The 26,466-nt window shown below is 48.7% G+C and overlaps 2 protein-coding genes across 15 annotated transcripts in view; one reads left to right on the top strand and one right to left on the bottom strand.

The window, feature by feature from the left end:
• Nucleotides 1-22,668, bottom strand: part of dgkh (diacylglycerol kinase, eta) — a 39,936-nt gene extending 17,268 nt beyond the window's left edge. For 2 of the 13 annotated variants that reach the window (XM_078090502.1, XM_078090498.1), the window contains exons 1-9: nt 21,043-21,386; nt 13,294-13,404; nt 11,783-11,941; nt 9,520-9,600; nt 4,816-4,920; nt 3,421-3,553; nt 1,580-1,686; nt 1,011-1,136; nt 538-640 (exon numbers count right to left, since the gene is read on the bottom strand). In XM_078090502.1, the coding sequence (XP_077946628.1) occupies nt 538-640; nt 1,011-1,136; nt 1,580-1,686; nt 3,421-3,553; nt 4,816-4,920; nt 9,520-9,600; nt 11,783-11,941; nt 13,294-13,404; nt 21,043-21,324 (1,207 nt within the window). In that variant the 5' untranslated portion in view covers nt 21,325-21,386. Of the gene's footprint in view, nt 1-537; nt 641-1,010; nt 1,137-1,579; nt 1,687-3,420; nt 3,554-4,815; nt 4,921-8,474; nt 8,709-9,519; nt 9,601-11,782; nt 11,942-13,293; nt 13,405-21,042; nt 21,388-22,319 lie in introns of those variants that run through there. The other 11 variants (XM_078090497.1, XM_078090500.1, XM_040201574.2 and 8 more) reach the window with 9 other exon arrangements.
• Nucleotides 21,106-26,466, top strand: part of vwa8 (von Willebrand factor A domain containing 8) — a 40,271-nt gene continuing 34,910 nt past the window's right edge. Inside the window, exons 1-4 of one of the 2 annotated variants that reach the window (XM_078090494.1) lie at nt 21,106-21,237; nt 24,809-24,886; nt 24,998-25,128; nt 25,335-25,445. In XM_078090494.1, the coding sequence (XP_077946620.1) occupies nt 25,045-25,128; nt 25,335-25,445 (195 nt within the window). In that variant the 5' untranslated portion in view covers nt 21,106-21,237; nt 24,809-24,886; nt 24,998-25,044. Of the gene's footprint in view, nt 21,238-23,448; nt 23,757-24,808; nt 24,887-24,997; nt 25,129-25,334; nt 25,446-26,466 lie in introns of those variants that run through there. The other variant, XM_078090493.1, reaches the window with a different exon arrangement.

The following is a 26,466-nucleotide window of genomic DNA, read 5'->3' as shown; positions in this document are numbered from 1 at the left end:
AGGATGCATCCTGTCAACATTCCTCTCTCACACATATGTCGCCTGGACAGGATCTATGTTAAGCCTTCAGCGTGCCGTCCTGTCATATAGGGCTATTTTTAACCACTTTGCCATGCATGACACTGGCAATTTCCTGGAACAAATACCAGTAGCTGGTCTCGAATATGACTAACGGGAAGTGAGGAAGAAAGTATGCATTTGATGGGGGGAGCCATAACACAAAGAGAGAATAATAAAAACATATTTCTTCTGCTTTCCAGCACATGTTCCAGTGGTTTAAAAAAATTGGGCTGTGGAAAAAAGGGGACATTGTGTGCCTTCAGGACGGTGGTGAATCACCACTGTCCTTCCACGTGGGAAGGCAGAAGGTCAAAGTTCACAGAGAAGTCATTGGTCGTCTAACTGGGGTGAAATCTCAATTGTTCATCCCTGAAATGTAACGATGGCTCAACGGTGACGTCCGGCATCCACCTCTGACCCGTTGAGTGAGTCAGCGTGATATAAATGTGTGTGTGTCGGGGGGGGAGGGGGGCCTACCATCGGAGTCGATGCTGTTGAGGGCCGTGGGTGGGATGATGGAGACTTTGCACTGACCGAGAGGACACTTGCGGGGATAAAGGTCCATACAGGCTGTGTGGACCTAAAAGAACAACAGCAAACACCATCAATTTAAGAAAGACTGAAGTGCACTCATGTACATGCACAATGTGACTTAAAAGAGAACCTACGAATAATTAAATCGTTTTACAAGTTGTTTGGCCTTGTGGTGTGGACGAGTGGTTTGTTGTTATCTGAATGGTTGATTTAACATCTGACTTTGGGACAACAGAGGAGCCTCTGTGGAGCGGCTGCTGCTGAAGGCTCCGCTAACATGCTGCAAACCCAAACCGAGACCATCCTCTCAGCTGCCTTAAACGATTCGGCTCCTCGTGAGCTATTTATCCCGTTACGTTGAGTCGGGGGGGTCGGGGGGAGGATTGAGTGCCATGCACGTGCCACAGATGTCTCACCATAGCTTTGCACCAGAGGCAGCGCCAGTCCTGCAGCCGCAGCACGCTGCCGCACGTCTTGTCGCACACAGCACACTTGGCACTGACGGGCAGGTTGCCCTCCAACCACTGGTGAGGCATGGCGATCTGGGGGTTCAACACAAGGCACGGTTCAAGACTTCTTCTTCTTCTTCTACTGACACAGAGCAAGTTGAGTAAAAGCAAACTAATTACATTACAGGTCATTTAGCTGGCGCTTTTATCCAAAGCGACTTACATTGCATTTTTAACCCGTGGCTTTTTACATTTTTGCCCGGGGAGCAATTAGGGGTTAGGTGTCTTGCTCAGGGACACGGAGCAGCCGGGGCTCGAACCGCCATCCTTGCGGTTCCCCTCTACACCCTCTCTACTCCGTGCGCCACCATCAACCCCATAACCAACCGACATATTTTTCCATAATTGTGTAATAGAAAATAAAATGCCTTTCTTCTCATGGTTCTACGATACAAGTCAGTGTTTCAGTCTGTTCCCAGAAGCCTGGAGGACCCCAAAAGGTCAACTCAAGCTAATTGCTCCACACACAAACTTACCCCATCCTCATCCTCAATGATATCCTTCCCGATGGAAGCCAGGGTTGTCCATTTACAGTTGTTAGTGGCCCGGACAGCGCAGCGCTTGTGGGCTTTGAATTTGCACACTGAAAAACACACAAGTCAACACACAGTCTGTATCAGTCTGTTGACGTGTTCCACCTGAAAGTTGCAGCACTCAACGGTAAACCTTTCTGCCTCACATTTAACGCAACTGGTTTTTGTTTTTTCATAAAATTTGACGTAATGAGAATCAAGATAAAAACGTGATTGACTCGGTTTATTGTACCTCACAGGCGAGCAGTGAAACAGTGGACACAGATGCATTACGCAGAAAGAGACACTCCCAACTAAGTGCGGTAATCCGATGGGTCGAGCCCTAACGAGACGTCAGCGGGTGCTTTTACTAACCTCCCTGAACCTGAACATAGCTTAACGTCACAGATCTCAACGCATTTGAATCAAAGAAAAGGCAAAAATACCAAAAGCCCACGTGTACGAGACGCTGAAGGAACAGAAGTCTACTTTACAGAAGCGCTGGCCACTGTCACACCAGGACGAGCGCTTCCAACGGTTCACACATTTGACTTTAACGTATTTTAAATGTAGTTTTGCAAACGAGGCACGAATGGCTCCTATGGAGACGTATGGGAAGATGGAGATGGCTCCCGCCTGTTTTCTTCATTAAGGACGAGGCACTTAGCAGAGTCGTGAATGATGTCTGTGCTCTGGGGAACTTTGCTTCCAACCACCCCACCCAAACTCTGCACACACACACACACACACACACATTACCATTAGCAAGTCTACGCAGAGACACAAACTAAATCAGAGTCATATCCGGGAGCAACAATTGATGTTTCAATTTAGTCCACCGCTAAATGCTGTTAGGGAGCATTAGCAGAGCATTAAGAGAACTCAGAGGACATGATACCCCCGCCTGTTAATGGGCCCGAGCATTTACACAGCCAGACGGGGGGAAAACATTGTGCGCCGCAAACTGAGTGTTTGTGTTGAGGACGAAATGGAGACAGAGGGGAGTGTCTGTGTGCGTGGCAAATCAATCCCGAACGGACGCCACGCGCAAGAAATCGAAGGGAAATTTAAGCCGAGTGATTGCTGCGAAACTGTCCGCTCTCCACGTTTGACGGAGAAGCCCCCCTGCTCCATTCTCTCCTCCTCACGCGGTGGTCCTCCTCCTCGCTGCCTCTCCCCAGCAGGCTGCCGCTCGCCCAGCTGCTGTCAACCACCGGTTGAGATCTTCCTCAGGTCGAACGCGACGGATATTCCCGCTGATCATTTGCAGCTTGGTTTGTCATTTCGTGCCAAGCTGCATTTAATTCAAATATCATAAACTCACGAAACTGCTACGGCGACTGTCAAACGTGCCCGGCGAGGACAACGACGCGCTTGTGTCCCCCGTGAAGCCCGGCCGCATGTTTTTCGATGGCGCTCTAAAGACTCTCCGTCGATCTATTCCCGTTCTGCGCGTGCACGCACAGAAAAAAGAAAACACAAACACGTGCACGCGCTCACAAACCAGAATCAGCAGCAGACCTTAATGAGCACTGACACCGACACTTAACACCCCCCCCCCCATGACGACCCCCGTCCCGTTCTTTCACAGATGAGGTGAGGAGACGTGGCGTCATTCACACGATCCGTTAAGTTGGGAGATATGTGAGAAATGAAATTTAAATAGCGCGAGTCAACGCCTCCATCCAACCCTCAGTGTGACTCAGAAGCGTACGGACGGAGCTCCCGCCCTCGTCTTAAAGTCACCCGCAGGACCACATTCAGGCATCGGCGTGGCGCGTCCGCGTGTGTGTGTGCCGCCTTACCTTCGCAGGAGAGGCCGTGAGACGTGACCCCGGACAGACTGTCTTTGCAGACGTTGCAGAAGGTGGGCCGTGCGTGGGAGCAGGCGTACCAGTTGTGCATCCCTGAGAAATGTTCCACATTAAACTGTGCCGTCTGGCAAAGGAGAGGTTAAAACAGGTTGGCAGCACCGGGATGACAGTCACAGAAAGTTACATAGCATGACAGTAAACAGACAGTAATTCTCTCTTTGTTTAAATGGAGATTAAACATGACAGTTAGCTGAAGTTTTTGGTAATAATTAACAGTAAATAAATAAACAATAAAAAGTTGTGTAACTATTGTTGTGTAAATATTCAGTAACTTACAAATCACTGAATATTACTGCTATTCACTGTTTCCGTTGAGATTACAAGCATCACAAATGATTGAACATCAGACACCTGCTTCCAGCAGCTGACACAAGTCAACACCTTTTCACATTCAGTCCGTTCATCCCTCGCGTGTGAGCTCCCCTTATGCAACATAACAACTCTCCATGAAGCGACAAAGGAGACGAGACGAAGACTCCGAGGGACAAAACCGTCTTCCGCTACCCGGCGCTCATTAGCGACCCTGCTGCTCCATGATTGCACAGGAGCAACACCTGCTCGGGGGGAGGGGGGGGGGGAAATTGGATGCTTCTATACATTAGTGCACGGAGTCAGGCGACTGCTGGGCGTGCTGCACACGCGTGTGAGGGAGGGGAGGGGGGGGACGAGGGGGGAGAGGGGGCGAGCAGCATTCAGGTGCCGTTTCTAGCAGGTGCTCGTGACACGGAGACCTCTGACGGTGCCACATGACAAGAGCCCGGTTGTTAGAAGGCCTGCCGTGTGTTGACTTGTTGGCTCGGGTGTGCGCGCGGGGGGCTGCTGCAGTGCAGTGCAGTAAAAAGGGGGGGCGAGGGATGGGTTCTTATATAACATTTCCCCTCCCAAATCAAAGCCGTTTAGATGCAGCCACCGTCTCCCTGCGCGTCTGTTTTTCTTGTTGCGGCGCTGATGATGCGGCGCTGCCTCCCCGGCCGCTGCCTTCGGGGGCCGTGTGTTGCTTTTGCATCAACAACTTCTCGGATCTCTCGGACACACAACTCTAATTGGCACCACTTTTTACACACTGATACTTGTGCACAAACCCGACGACGCCAACAGGACACGGCCGCTTATTGCAGCATCCTCAGCTGGGAAGATTTGAAGGTTTGAAAAAAAAAAAAGAAAGAAAAGAAATATTCCTGGCAAAATCTCCAAAAGAGGATCCACCTGAACACAGATTTATAGATCATGCCGCACTATCTCTCCCCTTCATCGCTTCGTCCTTGTCTCCGCTTAGAGAGACACACACACACACACACACGCGTGATTTAGAGAAGGGCTTCCTACCTCGCAATGCTCTCTGGACTGGACGGACTTCAGCGAGCTGATCCAGTCCTCCATCTCCTTCCTGTTCTCCGCGCAGAGGATGAGCCTACGGAACGGAGTGATCACCTGGAGGGAGAGCGAGGGGGGGAGGGGGGGGGGGTGCAGGGGTGAGAGAGTGAGACGGATGGCTGTAGCTGAGCGAGAGAGAGATGAGCTTCCCCAGTGGCTTCCTCCTCTGCCGGCGGTGCCACTGAGCGGAGGGAGCGATCCACTCTGTCTTTAAGAGAGAGGACGAGGAGCCCCGTCCCTCCCTCTCTCCCTCCCTCCCTCCCTCCCTCCCTCTCTCTCTCTCATTAACTCTTGCTCACTCAGCCCCCAACACCTTCTTGAGTTAGTTTTTTTTTGTTAGTCTTCGCTCCAGCATCACCCTCCCCTCCCCTCCCCTCCCCTCCCAACCCTCTCTCGCTCTCAGCTCTTCATGTTGCTTTGAGCCAGATATGTGCTGACAGGCGAAGCGCCTCGGAAAAGGCTAAGAGCTCCTCTCGCCCTCTGCACCCCCCCCCCCCCCCCCCCCCTCTCCCGTCCTCCCAGCGCGTGCGATTGTGTGCATGTGTGTTTAGGCGGCGTCTCCCTGTAGATAACCCTACGGACACGAAGCAGCCTTTCAACAACCCATCACTTATTTATGCAGCCTCATCGCTTCTCTCTCGCCGTCTCTTTCGAACCCAATGAGCCCCTTATGTTACCCCCCCCCCCCCCCCACACCCACACACACAACATTACGCTATTGAATATTTATCTGCTAGCAGTGGGGTTCGTGTTTCCCCTCATTCTCCGTGCCCCCTTTTCGGATGTATTTGAGAACAGCTTGTTGGTGCATGATTTGAGTCCCTTCAGAGAAACATTGATTTGAATGAGAGGAAAACACACACTGAAAGGTCCGCTGAGCAGTATTCTGCATTATAAATGTATTATATGTACTGCACCGTTCCTTTTAATCATTTAACAGCGGCAGTGCACTTTAATCAACATTTCCGGCTGTAGTCCAGGAAACACGGTGAATTTTAGAAAATTAAGAAACGTGTGAGAAGTGGACCAGAACAAAGATTCGCTCTACAGTAAAAACGAGATGCGCATTTTCTTTTCCTTTTTTCATCAGGTGAACTATTACAACATGAAAAGTTTCTAATTCACTCTGATCTCAGCCGCTCTTTCTTCTGATGCGCGCTGATTTTTTTCAACAAAAATATTCACCGTCATTTGAAGTCGCTCATTCGGGCCGCAGCGCTGGCTTGTTCTATTCTTGAATTACACCCATTTTGTCATAATTGAATAAACGTCTTACTGTGTAGTCCACACATCCTGCAGAACAAACGTGCATCCATTAGTCAACGACAAATGGAGTGAACGAGTGGAAAGGAAATTGTATTCTCCTTCCTGTGAGGGATTCGGTGACAAAGTAAATCGTGGAAGGGAGACTCTGCCTCTCTTCTTCTCACCCGCCCGTTTAGGCCGGCAGCACCTGAGGCTTCAGCAGGTGTGCGTGTGTTTGTGCAGCGTGCATGAGTGCGTTGTGCACGTTGGGGCGTTTAGGATACATCTGCTAAAAACAAGTCAAAACAAGCGTCTGGTTTGCAGCCACGCCATCAGACCGAACTCATGTGCATCATGAACTCGCTGTTTTTACAGAGAAAAGTATCGCGTCTGAGCCACAAAACATAAACGCCTCGCTCGCGTCCTGCGGGGTCGTCGGAGTGCGCGGATTCTTCTCCCCTCTGGTCACGGCTCGCGAGGCGAACAGAGGTGGCTCTGTGGGAATCCCTCTGCGAACAACCGCCGGCCGGCGCTTTTGCTAAATGCAGCATTTTTTCCCCCAACAACGCATAGAGCTTCTATTGACGAACCCACGCTGACTAATCTGAGGGTGACAAAGTCGATCCTTAAGCGTCTTTCTCACTGCTACTTAAATACTAGAACTCCAGTACAATCAAAAGTGATAATAAGAAGAAAAAGGCTACATGAACAGGGGCGACAGGGGTCTCCGTGGGTGTGATTATTGCCCTTTCCGTACCCTCCCTTGATATTGTTGCTAATCACATTAGCATTCTTCCTCCTTGTTTTTGGATGAGTGGAAACAGCAACTCCCAAATTACTGAAACTGACTCCTCCCTTCTCTGGCTCGCTCTTCTTTTTACGAGAATTGCATGTTTCGGTCGGATTGTTAACGAAAATACAGATTTCCACTTGCCACAAATGATGTGTATGTGTGCGTTTGCAAACGTACACAAATTGATCCCTCTGGACGCAGATCGCTGTGTGTCTTTCTATGTGTGTGTCTCGTGTCTGGAACGGGGATAGTGATGAAATTGGTTGCCAGGGGAAACAGGAACGGCTGTTTCCAAAAATGGCTCGAGGCATCCCTCAAGGGTGGAAAACCTCTCTTGATGACTGACCTTCAGAGCTGAATATATCAGATGTGTGTGTGTGTGTGTGTGTGCGCGTAATGACAAGTGACAAGTGGCCTCTTTGATCAACATCCTCTTCTCTAAATGATGGGAACATTTAATTATAAGCCTCATCGGCTCTTATTTTTTGGTGAAGGGGCAACCACCAAAGCTGAACCGATAATGAGGGACCACCAGTCACTGTTTACCAACACTCACACACACACACAGGCGGAGGAACGGTGGGAGCCGTGCACAGATCCTGCATCCCACTGGGATCTGCAGCACAACAGCAGAGGCGGCGGAAACGGATTTTGAGCAGCTGACCTCCTCCTCTCCCCGATTTGAGTCTCCACGCGTCCCGCTTTTTGTGTATTTCAAGCGAGTCTCCCTCACAGAGCTAGATGGGACCGCCTACATTCCCTTTCCCCATCTGTGTCAATGCAGTCATAAATAAAACATGCATGCACATGCACAGCTGTTTCCATCCTCACACTGCTGGATTCATGTTCTAGCTCTCCCTGAAAAAATGAAATGGATCGTCGCACTTCTCATATAACAACAGGTAGCGTTATTTTCCCTGTTCAATGAATACGGAAAAAAATATTGGGCAAATGGTTGCAGGCGGAATATCTACAGTAGTTGCCTCTCTACACTATGCAGTGCAGTAGAAATAAACAAGAGGGAAACGATAAGGTTTTTTATCCAGAGGTTCTCGGTCTTTTCCAGAAAAAACCTTCAACCAAGAATCTCTACAATGAACGTGTACATGATGATTTATATAAATATATATATATATATATATATATAATGCATATATTCATATTGAATGAACTAAGAATAACTTCTCTAATCCCCTCCTAGAAGTCCAGACCCCCCCCCCTTAGCAGCCCACCTCGTTACACTAAGCCGACATCTGCAGAGCTCCTACACCGATGAGCACCACCTCTCACACCACCATGGGTGGAGGAGGCCGGCAGCATCCCTCGACCTGATGGGTCTGCACGCTCGGAGCAAAGCCCTTCAATGCAACCTCTGCAGCCGCCCCCTCCCCCTCCCCCTCCCCTTCCCCCTGCCCCCCCCCCCCCCCCCCTCTCTCCCTCAATCGTGACCACAGAGCCCGAGCGACGAAGCCTGTCGGCGTGCGTGACCGCGTCCGGCTCGGCGCATCACGGAGGTTTGCATCCGCGTGCGTGTCGGCGCGCAAGTGATCAGCCGCTCGGCACCAGGCGTTACCTCTGGTTTGATGTCCGTCCCGCCTGTCCTGTCTTCATGTCCTTTCTCCTCTCTCTCCCCCATCCGCATCCGTCTTGCCTCTCCCGCTTCTCGCCTCACTCTGGCTCTGCCCCTCTCCTCCTCCTTTCCCCGCGGGGAGCATGTGCGCGAGTGCAGTCAGCGGCGGTGTGACATCACTCCAGGATTTCCTCTACCGCACTGGCGTGCCGTGTCTTAAACGGCCCCGCAGCCCCCCACAGCCCCCTCCATCTATCATTGATTCAACATGCCCTACCTTTGTCATCCCCTTCTTTCACCTGGATTTAGATTTGCTTGTTTGTGTTCACTTCTTAAGCTAATTATTTCCCTCCTTCCTCACCCTCTCTTCTCTCGCGCCACGTGCATAAACCCCGGCAACAAAGGCCCCGCCGCAGTCACGACGCCGCGCACGTGCAGCGGGCCCGCTGTAATCTTATTTATGAAAATGGCAGACGCTGAAGCCAGCGCAGGCACTCAGCGAAGCGTTTCAAGGCGCTGCTAAAAATAGTGGCGCGCTCTCCTCTGGGCCCAGTTCTCCTGCATACCTCCCCCCCCTCCCTGTTTCCTATTATAGCACCACCCGGGGGAGGGACATTTATAGGAAGGACGGGGCTCCACTGGCTCTTCCACTGTCTGTTTTCGTCCACATTGCTCATTACGCTGGTGCTCCCCCCCCCTCCTCCCAGCTCGGATGCTCATGCTCGTCCCCCGTGCGTTCGCAGCGGCGCCGCCTGTCTTCGGACGAGGAGCGCGTGACAACGCGCCGCGCGAGAAGCACCGCCCGGGTGTCACGCGCCCCGTCGAAATGTGACCGTGCAGCTTCCCGTTTGGCAGAAATCGTTTCATCGAAGGGGAAATCTTCCTTCGGGCTGTCTTGGAGAGCTGCACTGTTGTCTCATAATTAGACGCCTCGTGAAACGATCGCTTCGGCGAACCGGGCTGTCGATCTAACGAAAAACGAAAAACGCAAACGCACAAAGTGCGTCCCGGCTCGGCGCGATGAGGCGAGACTGCGAGATGCACTCACTGTGAAGCTGTTGTTGACGTTCTTTGTGCTGGACTCTGCAACGCTGGCATCCGACAGGTCCACCTCGTCAAAGATCAGGGACTGCAGAAGAGAGGAGGGGGGGAGGAAGAGAGGAGTCCCGAGAAGAGAACGGAGAGGGGAACACAGAAGAGGAGAAAAGGAATAATGAGCCTCTCCGACAATGTTTTCAAGGCAGTCTTTTGACGTGTATTAAGGCATGAAGAGAGCTGTGAGAGGAATGTCTGAACAAGCAGGCCTTAAACGAACAGGTGAACTTATCAGCACCAGATGGAAGCAAAGGGCAGCATTTACAAACACTACAGATATCATCCTGATATCAAATATGTAACCAGCAATCTTCAAATGATGCACCGCGTCCCACATATCTGCAATGTGAGAATCTCCCAATACAACTGTTTCCTTTCCCCGCATTATTTGGAAGGCTGACAATGACTTCAGAGGTCTGTGCTACGCCGATCAATGACAGTCTCCACGTCAAGGAGACAATATGAGGAAATATCACATCTGAAATTTAATGTCACAACTCGGACTCTTGGCAGAAGATATTTCTCTAAGATCCAATTTCACAAACTAACGCAGAATTCCTCTCGAGCGTTTCAGTTCAGATTTGTGAGCAGCTCGTTCTTAAGGTGAAATATTACGGCCTTGTTCCTACTTTTAAAAAAGGCCAGTTTCCCTGGCTGCAACCAATTCATATCTGACGATGTCCCTCGATTAGTCCCGGCGGCCGGTCCCCGTGGCGAGGACTCCCCCTCCTCCGTTTCCTTTGTTTTCACTCCGTACCTGAATGAGTGAAAGTGAATGCTGACGTGCATCCCTGGATTCTCTACGCGGACGGACCGCCAACGGGAAGACGACGTCCTCGCGGCGCCCAGCGGAGCTCTTAAAAGGGCCGCGGGCCAAAAAGGCCGAGCCGTCAAGGGAATGCCTTCTGACTCTGTGTGTGTGTGTGTGTGTGTGTGTGTATGTGTGTGTGTGTCGATGTGCTTGTGTGGGAGGAGCGAGCTGCTGCAGCTGTCAAGGGAATGCCCGGATAATGACGCTCTCCCCGGGCCACGCTGGAGAGGGACACCAGCCAACGCTCGCTGTGTGTGTGTGTGTGTGTGTGTGTGTGTGTGTGTGTGTGTGTGTGTGTGTGTGTGTGTGTGTAGAGGGAGCATGTGCCTCGGCAGTCCCACATATGCCTACAAGTGCTTGTCAATGTGTGCATAGAGTGTCAGCCAAGAGGGCCTGAGTATGAACAGCATGTCAACACACACACACACACACACACACACACACACACACACACACACACACACACACACACTGCACGCCCTTCACAGCGCTCTCGGCTTCTATGCCATCGCATCACGTGCGCGCATGTATGTGGGCGATAACTTTTTTCGGGGTTTTTATCTTCCCTCTAACTCACACGCACACGCACACACACGCACACACACACACACACACACACACACACACACACACGCACTCCACTGTCTGGAGGGAAGCTGTAATGAAAGCTGACAGTCAATGGTGGACAGAGGCAAGCGTCCAGACGCTCTTCTGCCCATGGAAGCAGAGCTTAGCTCAGCGGCTGCATCCCAACAAGCCTCCCGCCTCCTCCTGCTCCTCCTCCGCCTCCTCCTCCTCCTCCACCTCCTCCTCCTTCTCTCGCTCCTTGGCTTTATGCCGCTTGGCCTTAACGAATGGCCTCCCGTTGTTTCCGAGGGGAGATGGGGGGGGGAGACGAGGTGCCGTGCTGAGATGTAGCCTCCTCGATGGATCGATGAGGAGGTCAGGCTTCCTAAGCACAGGGCAGCACGAGCAGCCAGGCCGCCTCGGAGACGCGACCCGAGTGGACGGACATGTAGGGAATGGACGAACGTGCCTGTCCGGCCGTGACCGAGAGAACTCGTAGACGTTCCTCGCCAAAAGAAGTCAAAGAACTTCATTTATTGTCTTCATTCTCCCAGCAGGGCCATCGAGAGCGTGCGCAGGCTGCACGCATGCGTGTGCGACACAAAGCGCATCGTATGGTAAAACAGGACGCATGTCGGATGAAGTGGACTTTCCTTCAATCCATCGACAAAATGTCTCGCCATGTGTCCAACATGTCCAGATATTCAACCTGACTGGGCCCAGTAGCGACAGTATGGTACCATGCAGCACTAGCGCGTCTAGGCGAATGGTTCGGTGGGGAATGGTTAAGCCGCTTTGCCGGTCTGGACCGGCTGGACTCGGTCTGCGCTGCGCTGACCCGAATTCTCACGAGGCCTTCCTCGGATCCGCTGGCGCCCAGAGGTGGGGGGGAGCGTCGCGCGCCCGTCCAGCACGCGGACAGAACTCGCCAGCACACGCGACTCCTGGACACCCGGCGCAGCGCCCGCTCCTGCCAGCGCGCCAGGGCAGTGCCAGACTAGTGTGCGTGCAGACACACACACACACACACACACACACGTTGAGGACCAGGAAGATTAGAGGCAAAGAGATCAACAAGCGTAAAAAGTCCACAAAAAAATGGCCTTAAAATACTTTTTAGATCTGGTTTTATTTATTTGTCGTAATGTAGTTAAGTAAGTTTCCCTTCTGGGTATTAAAATTCTATTAAAAATGAACTGCTAATTTTACACTGGCTTCGACGGTTATGTGCGCACATTGAAATTGATGTGTGGCTTTTTGCAAAGATGACAGGCATGAAAGCGGGTCAAGGGTGAAAAAGGTGAGAAGGATATTACCCCTCTAGGGGTTTTCAACTGGTTTTGTCCCAGGGATCATTTTTTGCGTACCGACGAGGGGGGGGGGACTGGAATTGACAACAACTAATAGGGGACAAGTCATTAAATCCTCGTCATGCATTATATTGCATGGACAACTAGTCTAAAATTAATTTTAGACACATTTTTGCGTAGTTTAGAGCGACAAATCGGACCACTTTACCTTCTGCCTCGTCGGTCCCCTCACCTCAAAAACGGTTGCGTTAGCTTGTAGTGACTGTGACTGCGCTAATTCACCTTTGTTCTAGTTTTGTTGTACACGTAATTGCGACTGTTCCGGGATCGCGGTCCCTTTAGACGTTTTGTTATTTATGACGTAGAGACCCTTGCTTGTGAGGTGACGTGAGCTTTAGCTAGCTGGCCAACGTCGCGTTCTCTCCTGCTGTGTTAGCTAACGTTAGCTAAGTCTATGTCAACAAAGCTCCTGGCTAACTTAACTTGAAACTAAATGCTTGAATTAAATTCACTCACCCTGTTCGCAATTCACTGAATCTCGCGCTCCCTTCTGACACGCGCACCTGTTCGCAGTGCACTGAATATGAAACCCAACTCCCCCTCGTCGAATCCACACAATTCACGCAGGTCACCTATTTTGGTTTCAAAACGGCAAATTTCGCCCGAAAGGTCAGGGATTTTCATGCCTGTGATGATGCTTTCTGCACAAGGAAACCGCATTAGGCTTCACCACTGACCCGGTCACACTTTTATCTATTTTAAAACTCTACTGGTGGTGTGCTGTCACACGCGAGGTTTCTCTGCCAAATACCTGGAAATATTGGGCCTCTTGTTCATTCTACCGACTGGCTAACGGGGGCCGTTTGTGTCTGTTTCATTCGCGAACGCTTGGAAGTGAAGGTTCTCGCTAAACATGCTATACAATGCGTGCGCACCGCCGTTTGCGAACTGCAAAATGTCTCCCGACATTAAAGGAAATCTTTTGTGCGATTAGGGGATATGAGATTTGTGCGGCGCGCGTTCAACATCTGCACCTCACCTTGGCATCCTTGGCGTAGTACAGCGTTCGGCCCCTCAGTTTGAAGTAACGCTTCTTCCACCTCTGGAACGAGCTGGTCTGCTTTAGCAACAGTCCCTCCTTTATGCTCGTCTGCGGGGAACAGAGACACGAGAATTTAGCTCAACGTTGACGGCCTCGCTGAAAAATTCCATGAGAAAATAACACAAAGCGTCGGTCAGACTCACTCCGAAGCGGACCACCCTCTGGCTTTTATCTACAGGAAACTGTTAAGATCTTCTTTCTTTTTTTAAAGCGTGTACCGTTTAAATGAGTGCGTGTGAATCTGAGCTGCAATTTCATGCATGGGAGAAAAGGAATAGGCCAAAGATGGGAGAAGAAAGCAAACCCATTACACACACACACACACACACACTACCCGTCATTGCTCGGAAGAGCTACAAACGCACATCGCTCTCACTCGTGGAGCGGAGACACAAAGATGGACAGAACGCAGAGAGAGAAAGAAAGAAAAAGGGGAAGACGTGTGGAGGGAAAAAGGGAACGAGGGCGGCGTCCCATCGGCCACCTGTTGAACTCAAGGGAACTCGACTAACGCAGGTTGGAGGGTCTAAAAAAAACAGACCGGCGTCGCATCGTGGCGGCTTCATGAATATTCCACCGCACATCGGGCACATTTCATGGTCGTTGTGAGAGCGAGGCCTTCGAATCTCTACAAAGGAACTGAGCTGTTGGTTGTGTCTCACTTTGTATACAAAAGGGCTACGTAGTACGCTAAAACAGGATTGGAGTTTGCATTTTATTCCCAAAATAAACACATTGGCGAAATATTACAGTATGCAAACACTGTGACAGCACAAATATCCCACAATGCAAAGCAGCGGTAAGAAAACAACGTTCGTGTCAGACAAGAGTGACGAGAAGATACACACAGTCGTGTTCACACTCCACAACTGGGACACCCGCACAGTGACTTTACACACGTTTACCTAAACAGATGTATAAGAAAAGGCCACTTCAAAAGAATGAGAGAAAAACTGAAATCCACCGTTAAGATATAAGATCTCCTTTAGGGCCTGTGTGTGTGTGTGTGTGTGTGTGTGTGTGTGTGTGTGTGTGTCACATCAAATCAAATCATGCATCTCTCCATACGAGGGCAGAGTACACAAACTCATCATCATTACGGCCACAATCATCTTGCACGCATTAACACACGCAAAACACACACCAGGCCTACAGAGCAAATGCACTGAACATGGAACAGCAGACATGGACGAGATAAACCACATAAAAACACACACACACAGATGGAAATGGGCACACACGGGGGAGGTGTGGCATAGACACACACACACACACACACACACACACACACACATTGGCGTATATAGAGGCTATTTATAGCGAAAGAAGGCTGCTCTCTGGGGGGAGAATTACAAACAGAGACAGGGGCCCAAAGCTGACATCCTGCCCACCAGCTGTGTCAACTTAAACACACTGCTAGCACCGGCCGCACACTGTACGCACAACTCACCGGCGCTGCACAGCGGATGACGCTCTGCAAACCACCGCCATTTATCACGCCATCAATCGCTGGGAGAGCTCCCTTCTGTGCGCTATAGGCACTCCGATCACTGTCCCCGATTTAAATACCGTTCAAGAGTGAATTAAGTGAGAGGATGAGCGATAGTTGCTGGTGTATAACGGTTGGTTCTGGTTCCCGATGGCCCTCGAGGCGGATTCATAAGCCCACTTAATTAAACATAAGCAAATGCACTGGGAATGAATGTGAAGAGCCGCCTTCTTCGTATAAGAGTGAATATTAGTTGAAAATAGAGCAAGCGCCATTGCTAATGAGGATACTTTTAAATTAAAGAAAATATGTTGGAATATCCTGACCATGTTTCAATTGATGAAATGTAAATGTCATATTGATATTGATGTACATTTCCCATTATTACAGCAGAAATTAGTAGCATTTGGAGCAGTGGAACAAATCTCAGAGGCAGACTTCCCTTTATGTAACACGAAAGCTTTTTTCATTTCACCCCAGTTTGTAGGTCAAATAGGGATTATTTAACACATATCCCTTTGTTCATTTTACTACTTTTAAATGCTGTCACATTTGTAATTGGAGTAGTTCTCCTCGTCAGTAGTGAATTGAAGTGGAGTGCCCCTTAAAAAGGCGACAAGTAGAAGATCCTCGCTGGAATTTGAGTGGGTCCATCTTCAAAAGTAAATACTACTTTAAGTTCAGTGTATTAAAGGTCTTCTAATTAGGCCCGTAAAGGCCATTAATCAATGTTCTCTGTTGGGACATAAAGGGTGTCTCTGATACAGCCTTCTACCTACGCCAATTCCCCACTTCCGTTCCCCGAGTACGGCCTGGAGACCAAATTCCTGCGGTGGATTAAGGTGAAATACCTAAATACTCACTACCCTATAAGGACTTTGAGCTGCTTCTCCGCAACAATCAAAGTGGGACTGAAATACAGCCACATGACACACGGCCATTTTCTCATTTAAACCTGTTGGCTAGTAAGGGAATATCGGGGGTTTAAGAGTTGATGGATTACTGAACGGGCCCTAATGGGCTCAGGCCCTGTTTAGAGAATAATTTTCTTCATAATGAGGGCAATCAATAAACATTGTGACTTTTTAAAATCTATTTTAGGTTTTGATCATGGTATGAGAGATTACAATATGACAATGGGATAGTTTTATTTACACATTTGGGGTTTACATTCTAATTCCCACTTTTAAAAGATGATAACAATTCACAAAAGACCTCATCTTTGAACCTATGAAATACAGAATTTGATAAATCACAACTAAACACAAGTTATACATGGTAGGTATTAAATTAAACTGCATAAGCACACTTGTTAATTCCTCTCATCGTAAACAAACAGCCTTTATATTAGATTCAATGTTCATTAGAAGGCTACAACTACCGGAACAATTCAATCATTCATATGGCTCAAAGATCCATAACTACCACATTGGATTTTTTACATTAATACCTTTGAAAACACAACTGCTGAAATGAAGCCTTGCGCGAACCCTGTTGTATTAACTTTAAAGTCTCCTTGCAAAAAGTGTCCCGATAGAAAGTTTCAGCCCTCTGTGCCCAACTGACTTTGCTCTAGTTGGATGTCCTATTTTCTTCTTTGTCCCTCCTTGGCCTCCATAGTTCCTTTCCTTGTCTTCATCTCCTTCCTGTTGCCAAGTAGGCCAGAAGTGATCTATAAATAGTCGCTCCTCTTGCCTCCGCGCGCCGCTCCTCTCTCCCGCTAAGTCGTGAGGCGCGGAGCGAGTCCTGTGCCGGAGAGCAAGGAGTAACCTGAGCCCCGCGTACCTCACACTCCCCGACTCACACACACACACACACACACACACACACACACACGCAGACCTACACAATGAACAAAGGTGAAGGCGCTTGAAATGAGCGCAGCAGCTGTGGCTGGTGGATAAGAGCGGAGCAGGAGTCTCCCCCGGGAGACTAAAAGGAGGGAGCCGTCCCCGACGACACCACAGCGAGTCCCGTCATACGTGAGCTTAACACTGGGCTCCCCTGGACTGACGGCGCCGCCGCCCAAACCAATTCTGGGCATCTAATTAATCCGGAAAAAAAAAAGAATAAAATCCTTGACATTCCGTCTCCTTCTCTGGTGGGTTTAATTGCTGTCCTTAATGTCGGGATTGTGAGCCCCCATGTAAAAAGCTCCTAATCCTTCCGTGAAGTAGGAACATGAGCGATGATTATTGTTGTTATCACAGAATCTGTTGTTTATCCCATCAATCAACAAATGAATCACACAGTCTGCGACCCCTCTGGTGGATACAAAGACGTTATTCTTGTTTAAGCTTGAATCTCTCTGTCCAACGTTTGCTGGGTTCTAAGTCTCGTCTCTGTTTGCGGTTAACTGAATTTAATCCAAAACAACAACTTAAGTGTGTGTGTGTGTGTGTGTGTGTGTGTGTGTGTGTGTTTTTTTTCCAGGGGGTTATGTTCCTAATTCTTGGCAGGACACGGTGACTTAGTGGAGCCTCCTGGTCACCGTGAGGTTGCCAGGCAACCGGCTGGGACTCCAAAACTGTATGGATCAAATAAACAAGACGGGCTGGTGGGCGGACTTTCTTCATTGAGGACAGAGCTCTTGGTTCCAGTCTTACTGACATCGGCCTGAGTGCTACGCCCAACTTCGTCTATCCCTTTACAAGTAAGTTGATATCTGAATAGAAAATGAATAAGTATGGAAGTATGTGCCCTTTACTATATAAGCCCCTGGAAATAATAGTTGTGTGTTCGTTAGCCGAGGCTTCACCCCAGTATTATTAGTAATCAGATGAAGACACTATCACCTTATATCGTCATATATCGAACGGACAGAGATAAGCAAAAAAAAGCATATTTCCCAAAATGTGAATTTATTTTAAAACACAGGGGAAACCCTAGAAGAATCCCGTCGGAATGCCGACCTGGCTAAAAGTGGACGGACCAAATAAAAGGCCCACCCCTCGCGCCGCCGAGGGAGCTCATGCCGGCTCTTCTTCCTCTACCAACATTGGAACTCCTTCTTGCTACAGAACCGGGGTCTCTCAGGACGCTTTGATCCCCCCCGTCTGGCAACTTCCACCCGTGACTGATGAGACCGAACTGATTGAAATTGCGTCGGCCCATGAAGAAGACCCGCCTGCTTATCTGCCCCCGGAGCTTTGGCGGATGCTGCTGCCGGCTGCTGAGATTACAGCGCTGCCACTGCTCATTCCTCCATTACCCACGACTCATTTGTCCTTTCCGAGTGAGACCGGAGTGCTTGTGGGGGCCCCAACAATCAGGTCTTTCACAGACTGCAGCGCCGAATCTCTCTCTACGCTCCTGGCCCTCCCGTCGCCGTCTTTTGCCCGTTTGTGCTCTCCGTCGGGTGTAATTGTAGCTCTGTGGCTACATTACTGCTGCGATTCCACCGCGGTGACGGGAAAATTACAATCCAGTTGTTGGGAAGCGGTAGTTCTGCTGTCTGCCGTCCCCTTTGTGCGACTGGACCACGTGTACAGTTAGTTATACACGTGTCAAGCGGGCAGAAGGGATTTACAGCAACGTTGCCGAGGCCAGCAATTTACACACAATTACCTTAATTGGATTCAGCTACGGCTTCGGACGGAGTGAGGAGGCCACTTCACATCGCTTCAGCGCCGCGTTGGATGATGCTACATAATTATGCACAGCTACTATCTCTGCGAGGCAGTAGGCGGGGAAGTCGAGATCCCCTCATACAGCCGTGTTTCCTCCAGTCTCAGTCCTTCAAACCATCAGCATGTGGAAAATCTTCCTGTTTCAGTACAGTTTCTTTTCAGCGCAATCATTCAGGCACAGAGAGGAAAAATAGGAGGAAACAAGTGTTTGCCTACGCTGTCTCAGAAGGAAGGACGAGTCATCGGCGTGGGCAGAGACGCCGACACTTTGAGGGAGGCTCTGGGAACATGTTTCTACTTTGGCTCACTTATTGGAGGTTTCTACGGGCAATGATCAGTGTGTGGATGTTGTGTTCTTCTCCCAAAACGCTGCCACGTTTCTTAAGCTCTCCTCAGCGGCAGCGGCGCATCCCGAAGAGGCAGATGAGGGGGGGGCGCTGAGTCGAGAGATGACAGGAAAAGACTATTCCGTCTCATACATTTGAGCACCATGTAGTCCGATTCCACCGGATGCTTTTGCGTGTTTCCTTATGGCTAAAATGCATTTATAACAATGAGTGAAGTGCATTTATTGATTTGTTTGTTGGAGCAGAGAGAGAAAGGACAGTGTTTGGTGCCCGAAAGATTGGGCGTCAAATTCCCTCAACGTGTGGTCGGATCCCATTATTTTCTGTCTGAGAGGAGAAGACGGGGCAGGGATGAATCATGCCCGATATCTCATCTCAGCTTCCGCCCACACAACAACAACAACAACAACAACAGCAACCACCATTCACAGCTGCCAATATATAGATTTTCCATGATGGGTTCTTAAGTGGCTATCAAAGATGAAATGTTAGCTACAAATAGAGTTGTACTGTGTTACAGTTTGTTTCTGCCACATTTTCACAAAATACAACTTTTCAACAATATTATTAATAATGTTAATATTGATAGTGATAAAATGACATACCTATTTCTGACAAACTGCAAGTGAACGACCAGCCCCCATTAGCAATATTTGATCTGCAATAAATCAGCCGATAACTCGGACATTCCTGCAAACTGGCAGGTTGTTGCTTCCCACTCCTGGTCTGCTTGTTTTTACTGACATCTTTACCCAGAACTCACAAACACTAAATGGAAGCGCAGCGAGGCCCGAGCTGATAACACAGTCGCCAAAACACCGACTGTGGTTCACCGGAACCAGCTGCCTGGCGGCGGAGAGGGTGGCGGCGCCCAATCGGGGGGCGGAAGATGTGGTTGTCTGCGGCAACCAGAGGAGCAGAGAGATGGCGGACGGAGAGGGATGAACACGGACAGTGTGATGGTCAAGCGTGTACATGCGTGTCCAAACACACACGCGCACACACACACACACTGAGCAAACAACCCAGTGGAACAACACTCAGTGAGTCAGTGCCTGCATGATCCATTAGTAGCTCACCGCACACACACACACACACACACACACACACACACACACAGACAAAAAACCCGCTGACCCAAGCGTCAACTCCGATAGCTTTTAAAGACACTGAAACAGCCCCAGTGGAGGTGTTCAGCAGCATTGCCTGTTGCATGTGCGACATGAATCCGGTTGCTTATGGTGCGTCAGGTTAAAGTCTCGGTCAGCGTCCCCCCCCCAGGTGCACGCATCCAACCTGACTCTCATGCAAACAAACATCAGCTGATCTGTGTTTACACTTCTGTATTATATCAGCCGTCGTCAGGGTGGGCTTGACTGAGTAGAACATAATAATGCTGTGACTGTCAAAGGACAGATATACAACTATCGCAGATTTAGTATATCTATTATTGATCATATATCAAGTTTGCTGGTTTCAATTTAGGCTTTGTGTGGATATTTCTAATTTATTAATTCATTTTTCAAGTTGTTGACAAAACTGCCAATAAACGCATTAGAAGAAGAAGAAGAATGATCAGCCATGCGGGATAGGTCATTAGGAAACACCACCAAAGGGTGGGGGGATTTTTCAAACGAAAGGGTATGAGCCGGACATTCCAGACCCGAGCAGTATCTAAATATACCTCCATGCTGAATAATGCAGACGGGGTATAGCGCGGGGCAGTCAATAATTAAGTGGATCTATTGGTGTGAGGAGGTCGGCACACATTTAAAGTGTAAAGGATAAGTGGGCCAAGACAGAAGTTGTGCGGGTCGAACGCAGGAACTACTCATCATCCGAGCTGATTTAAAAACACTTTTTACACAAAGAAAGGAAGAAATATGTGTTCTTATTTAAAGAAACATCAAATAAGTTCTACTTTGTAGGTCCAAATTTAAACTTTAAGAGATTACGGTGCAACAGGTTTCTTGCGTTACACTTTTCCCCCAAAACAACATCTAAAAACGATTTAAGTTGTGGGCTTTTTTTTCCCTCTTTGCTGCGTAAACCCGCAGGACAGACCAGTAGGCTCAAAGACCACCGATACTGAGAGGCAACCCCCCCCCCCCCCCCCCCCCCCGTAACACACACACAACACTGCCAAAGCCCTGCAGGTAGGTCCCTCAAACAGCCATTTCCAGTGAGTCCGAGACAGACACGGAGACAGGCGGTCTCTCACCTTGCTCCTGATCTGTCCCGAGGTGGACACTTTCCGGATGAGTTTCTGGGCGCCTTCCTGCTCCGCGTCGCTGTCGGACGACTCGTCCGCGGCACCGGGGCCGGCGACGGGCCCCACCGCATGGGCGTGGATCCCCGCCGCGGACGCCGGCCCTTTCTCCGGTTCCTGCCGAGGGGAGACACAGAAGCGATCGGGGTAAGCCTGGGCCCGCTGCGCCGCTCCCTTCCTCCCCGGGAGGCGAGAGCCGCTCGGCGGCTGCGAAGCGTCTTTCTTCGCCGTCATCTCTCGCTGACCACGGAGGCGGCTGTGGGGGGGTTTCTGCAGTGCGTGTGTGTGTGTGTGTGTGTTTGTGGGCTGTGCGGATGCATAGGGGACGTAGCATGTCGCGGCACAGTGGGGATGGGCTCCACACACTCACACACACACACACACACACTCCCTCCAGTCCCTCCGGCGGACAGTTGCGCGTCCAGCCGGCACGGACCGAGGCTGAAGACCGCCTCGCACACCGCGGGGACCGGACGGCAGATCCCAGCGGCTGCTTAACACCAACACCGCACCCGAGCTTATAATTAGTAACGCAGTAATACACCAAACGAGTTACTAACTCATCTTATTTTATTTCTCAAATAAACTTTGTTATTAGTAATGTTTTCATCAACCACAAAACGGTGCACACTTTATTAATCATAATACACGCCCTAATTCCTATTTATTTACCTATTCTCTTATTTGTGACATCTATCGTATATATACACACACACACATATATAATTCTGAGCGATAACTGAGCGACAATTAATGTTACGCGACGGTTTCAAATAAATTAAACATGCATTGGGCAAGACGACGATGGGTTTGTACACCAAACAAATGCACAGCGTCATTTACGGTATTTTCATCAAATTATATCCCATCAAATTAAGGAAAGTCCGCCCCTTTTTACTCGTCTTATAATAAACGTTAACACGAAATGTCCAAAAAGTCCGCGGAATCGCGTTGTTAGTGCATTTGACTTTATTATTTGACATGAATAACAACATGAAGACGCCATGCAATGAAAGCGGTTTCGGTCCCCGCAAATCACAGCAGCAGCGGGGAGGGAAACGCGCCACATTACGGAGGACGAAACACCTCCAAAGTGTGCAAAATACGCGCGGAAACTCGCTATTAGACCGTAATGAGGCGTCTCCCTTTTCTGTGGCCGAAGCTTCGCGGACTCGTAGTAAAATGGGGGAGAGGGAAAAGAAAAGTATCCATTGTTGAGCGCTACTAACCAGTTCCTCCCAGGCCGGGCTGCGGGTGTAATGGTAGACGTCCTCCATGGTCCCAGACCGCTTTCTCTCCGACCCGGGGAGGGGGGGGAAACACGCCGAGCGGGGGGTTCGGGTGGACGGTGGAGGCGACTCTCGACCTGCCTCGCCGCCGGAACACCGCTCACACGCGCGCACAAGAGCCGGGATTTGAATTCTCCTCCCCGTCCGCTGCGCTCCGGTCCCTCCGCCGCTGTGCTGCGCGTCTCTCCCGGGGGGGGGGCGCGAGCCTTTCTACCGGCGCGCTCCACGTGACGGATGTCAGCGGCGCTTAAAACGCGCACGCTTTTGTCACGGCGCGGGCGGGGATGTAACGCGCGCGCACGCACGAAACAAAACTCCACTTTTTTTCGTGCGTGCGTGCGCGCGCGTTACTAGATGAGCGCGTGGCACGTGCACGTGAGCGAGTGTATTTGTAAGTGTCGATTGAATTACGTCATCGATTGATAGGTAGTGCTTGTGCTAATCCATTTAACGGGATCTTAGATCCTGTAGTTTGATTGAAATGGAGATGTGATTTACTCTATTCACTGAGCACTTTACTGGAAGTCACACAAACACATTGTTTTTGTTCTCAAATGTGCTGTACATAAATCAAAATGATAAGCCAATAATAATATTAATAATACATTAGCAGGGGTGGAGCTTGAGAAGCAATAAGGAATATTTGATTGGATTGGATTTTTGAACATATTCTATCCTATACGAGACACATAGTCTATGGCTTCATTTTATGATATGCTCTGAGTTAGAAGGGATAGAAATTAATATACATATTTATTTACTTTTACATGTTACCATTGTTACTACTTGGACTAAATCATTGGGAGAAAGATTTCTGTCAAATATAAACAAATATAATCGGATGTAATTTTACAATGATATTCTTATTATGTTATGCTTATGAGATTGTGTGAACACATTCAATCACAATCTACAATCTACACCCACAAAACTGTCATCAAAATCGTATTCTTCCAAATGTTCTATTTTATTAACGATGGGGAAGCAACCTAACAACCGTTAGAGTCGCATTACGTTGTTATTAATATTGTAAATACTTGGGCGGAACTATCCGAAGTCAACCGAAATTAAACCACTACGGAAGACTTTAGCCGCGGACCTATTTGTCCCGCTACTATTATCTTCCGACTCCTACGAGATGCGCTGACATAACGTCATGCAATGGGCAAAGGGCCGGTCAGGACGTGGCGCGAGGGTTTTATTATTGACCGTAGGTTTTAGATGGCGACACTTTAACGATGCACACCCAGGTGTTGTGTAGCGGCACGTCGGCGGCCGTCGCTGCCCGCAGAGTGCGGAACATTTTGGGGTCTGTTCTGGGAAGAGACGGCTGGAAGTGGAGAACTCATGAGGTCAAACTTCTCAACACCGCTTCAGGTGAGCCGTGACGTCCGTGACACGTTGTGTCGCTAAAGGCGCCGCGGGCGAAAGAAAAAGAGTGGACGCCGTTTTCAGTCTGAGGGAGCTGACGTTAATAGCTAACGTCAATGGCTAACTTTAATAGCTACCGTTAGCTATTCCGAGTCACACACGAGTTCATGTCGTCTCTGACGTGAGTGGCTGCTAAGTGATACACAATTAGCTCCGAATCGTTACGTCTCTGCGCTTTGAGTGTGTGTGTGTGTTCGCTGGCGCATTGCTGGTGTTCAGCCCAGCTTGTGGCGGGATGAAATGACAAGTGTGCGGCTAGCATAGCTAGCTAGTGGGTCAAAGGTGACAGCCGGGTAGGCGTCGATTCATTATCCACGGACACCATGGTTTGAATGAACTCACCAAATCAGTCAAGCCTACTGGGCTTCCGTAGAGGTCAAGTAAAGTTCACGCAAAGACAAAAGTCTTGAACAAGTTGGCCAAATAAGTAAAGGTGGGCACGGCCTCTCGTTTGGGTCCTTAGCTGAATGTACTCGCATAGTCTCCATCAATGTTTACTGTTATCTGACTCCACCCAAATGCGCGAACGTATTGGTCTGGATCACAGTATCCCACGTGATTTAAAGTGGACCGCTGCATAAGAACACTGGACCATCAGGTGTATCGATTACGTAAACCGGACTCAAATCAGTCCACACATTGCGGGTACTTTTGTTCAATGTCCGGTTTTGGACTGTAAGCCCCTCTTCATGTCGTTACCGATGTGTGACAATGAGCCACCGTGCATAGAACAGAGCGGAGCCCCAGTTACTGCTGCTAGTAACACCTGTGCCTTTCCTACAATGAGAGAGTTTGTCTGCTGTGAAAAGGGCCTGGTTCTTGAAAGAGAAAGCCGCTAAATAGAGTGAAGCCATCAATCATTTTATTGTTTACACCAGTGCTTGTCCTACAGCGGAGTTGAAGTTAGCTCTGTGTATCTCAATGCAAACCGCTCATATAGAAAACTAGCGTTGTCTGCGAAAGACCGTCTCTTGTGTTGTTTACCCTGATGTTTGCAGGCGACACCGTGACGATCGGGGAGATCGCCTACAAACTCAAAACACCCCGGAATCCTGAGCTTGTTCCAGTCAAACACAGTATGTAATATCCTCTCTTAAAAGGGATCTAAATACATTTGCATTAAAAAAGAAGAATGACGGGTAAAAGATTAAAGTGACTCCAGCTTTGCGTTTGTTTGGCGTTGCTAGTTTCAGACTCCTTACCCCAGACGGTGGTTCAGCACCTACGATGGATCATGCAGAAAGACCTCCTGGGGCAGGATGTGTTTCTCATCGGTCCCCCCGGACCGCTGAGACGATCCATAGCAATGCAGTACCTTGTGAGTAAATACAGGATGCAGGCAAGATACGTGACAACTAATTACACCAGAAATGGACTTGATGTAAAATGATTTCAATGTTTATTTCAATGTTATTGATCTGTATATTTTATATTTCCATTATTGTAGATAATTTGCAGTTCCTTCTGGAGATGTAGATGATATATTTTTGGCCTGAAAAGCTCTTTCTCTTCTCTGCGGACCAGGAGTTGACCAAACGGGAAGTAGAGTATGTCGCTCTGTCCAGAGACACCACGGAAACCGACCTGAAACAGAGGCGAGAGATCCGCTCGGGGACGGCCTTCTACATAGACCAGGTAGCTCCACTCTGAGCGTTTAGTATTCCTTTTAAATTCATTCAGGGTTTCAATGTAAAGTTGATGTAAAATCTGCTTTTCCAGTTATTTGCCACACTAGAAATATGTATTTCGTTGGCACAACAACATTAAATGTGATAAACTATGATAAACCTACATGTTTTTTGAGTGTGAAGGTCTGTTGGTATGTGTTGCCCCTGTGGTAGACTTGTGACGTTTCCGGCACTGCTTCTTGCAAATTTCGGAATATACTTGTACAAACATCATTTCCTGCTCCATACAACAAACGGAGAGGGTTTAAATAAGACATTTTTCTAATTTAGACATGACATCGGCTTTACAAAGACCATTAGAACCTTTTTTTTCAATTTTGTGTTTAAATAAAATAAAATAACATGCATTTTTAATTCAGAACCCTTCTAAGGTTCTGGCTGTGTGTGACACTGCTAAAGGTAACATGACCAATACTAAAAGTTTCCATTAATCTGTTACAGCGATGCACAAACTGCTTTGTTCTTTTCCATGCCCTCTTTTCATTGATCAAGGTTTATGCAAACGTGCTCCCCTACGCATTGTAAGTCAAATAACCATGGAAACCAGCAGTGCCTCGTTACTCCGACTGGTTTCTCTAAGGAGAACTTGCTTTTCTCCATTCATCCCCATTAATTTCTCACTGGTAAGGAACAAACAATTATGGTCAACAAAAAACAAAATACAAATGAGCCTGGACGTTAAACCTTCCAGGAGGCAGCAGTGACAAAGGATGTTGAAATGAGATCATTGACATCAGTAGTGCTAATTAGCACACGGCTTTATGCGTGTAAAAATAATTGAGATGCAGAACAGTTCAAACACAAGCGCCATGGAAACAGGACTTTTTTTCCAAATGTGTCCTACGCACAGTTTTCCTTAAGACTTTACTCATAAGCCTTCGGGAGCAGCACAATGTCATATATGTATATATAATATATATATTATAATTAGTATATATAATATATATTTGATATATGTATATACTATG

The sequence above is a fragment of the Gasterosteus aculeatus genome, chromosome 16 (genome assembly GCF_964276395.1).
Source record: "Gasterosteus aculeatus chromosome 16, fGasAcu3.hap1.1, whole genome shotgun sequence".
Taxonomy (NCBI): domain Eukaryota; kingdom Metazoa; phylum Chordata; class Actinopteri; order Perciformes; family Gasterosteidae; genus Gasterosteus; species Gasterosteus aculeatus.
The sequence above is the reverse complement of the archived record's forward strand: the minus strand, read 5'-3'. Positions and strand labels throughout refer to the sequence as shown.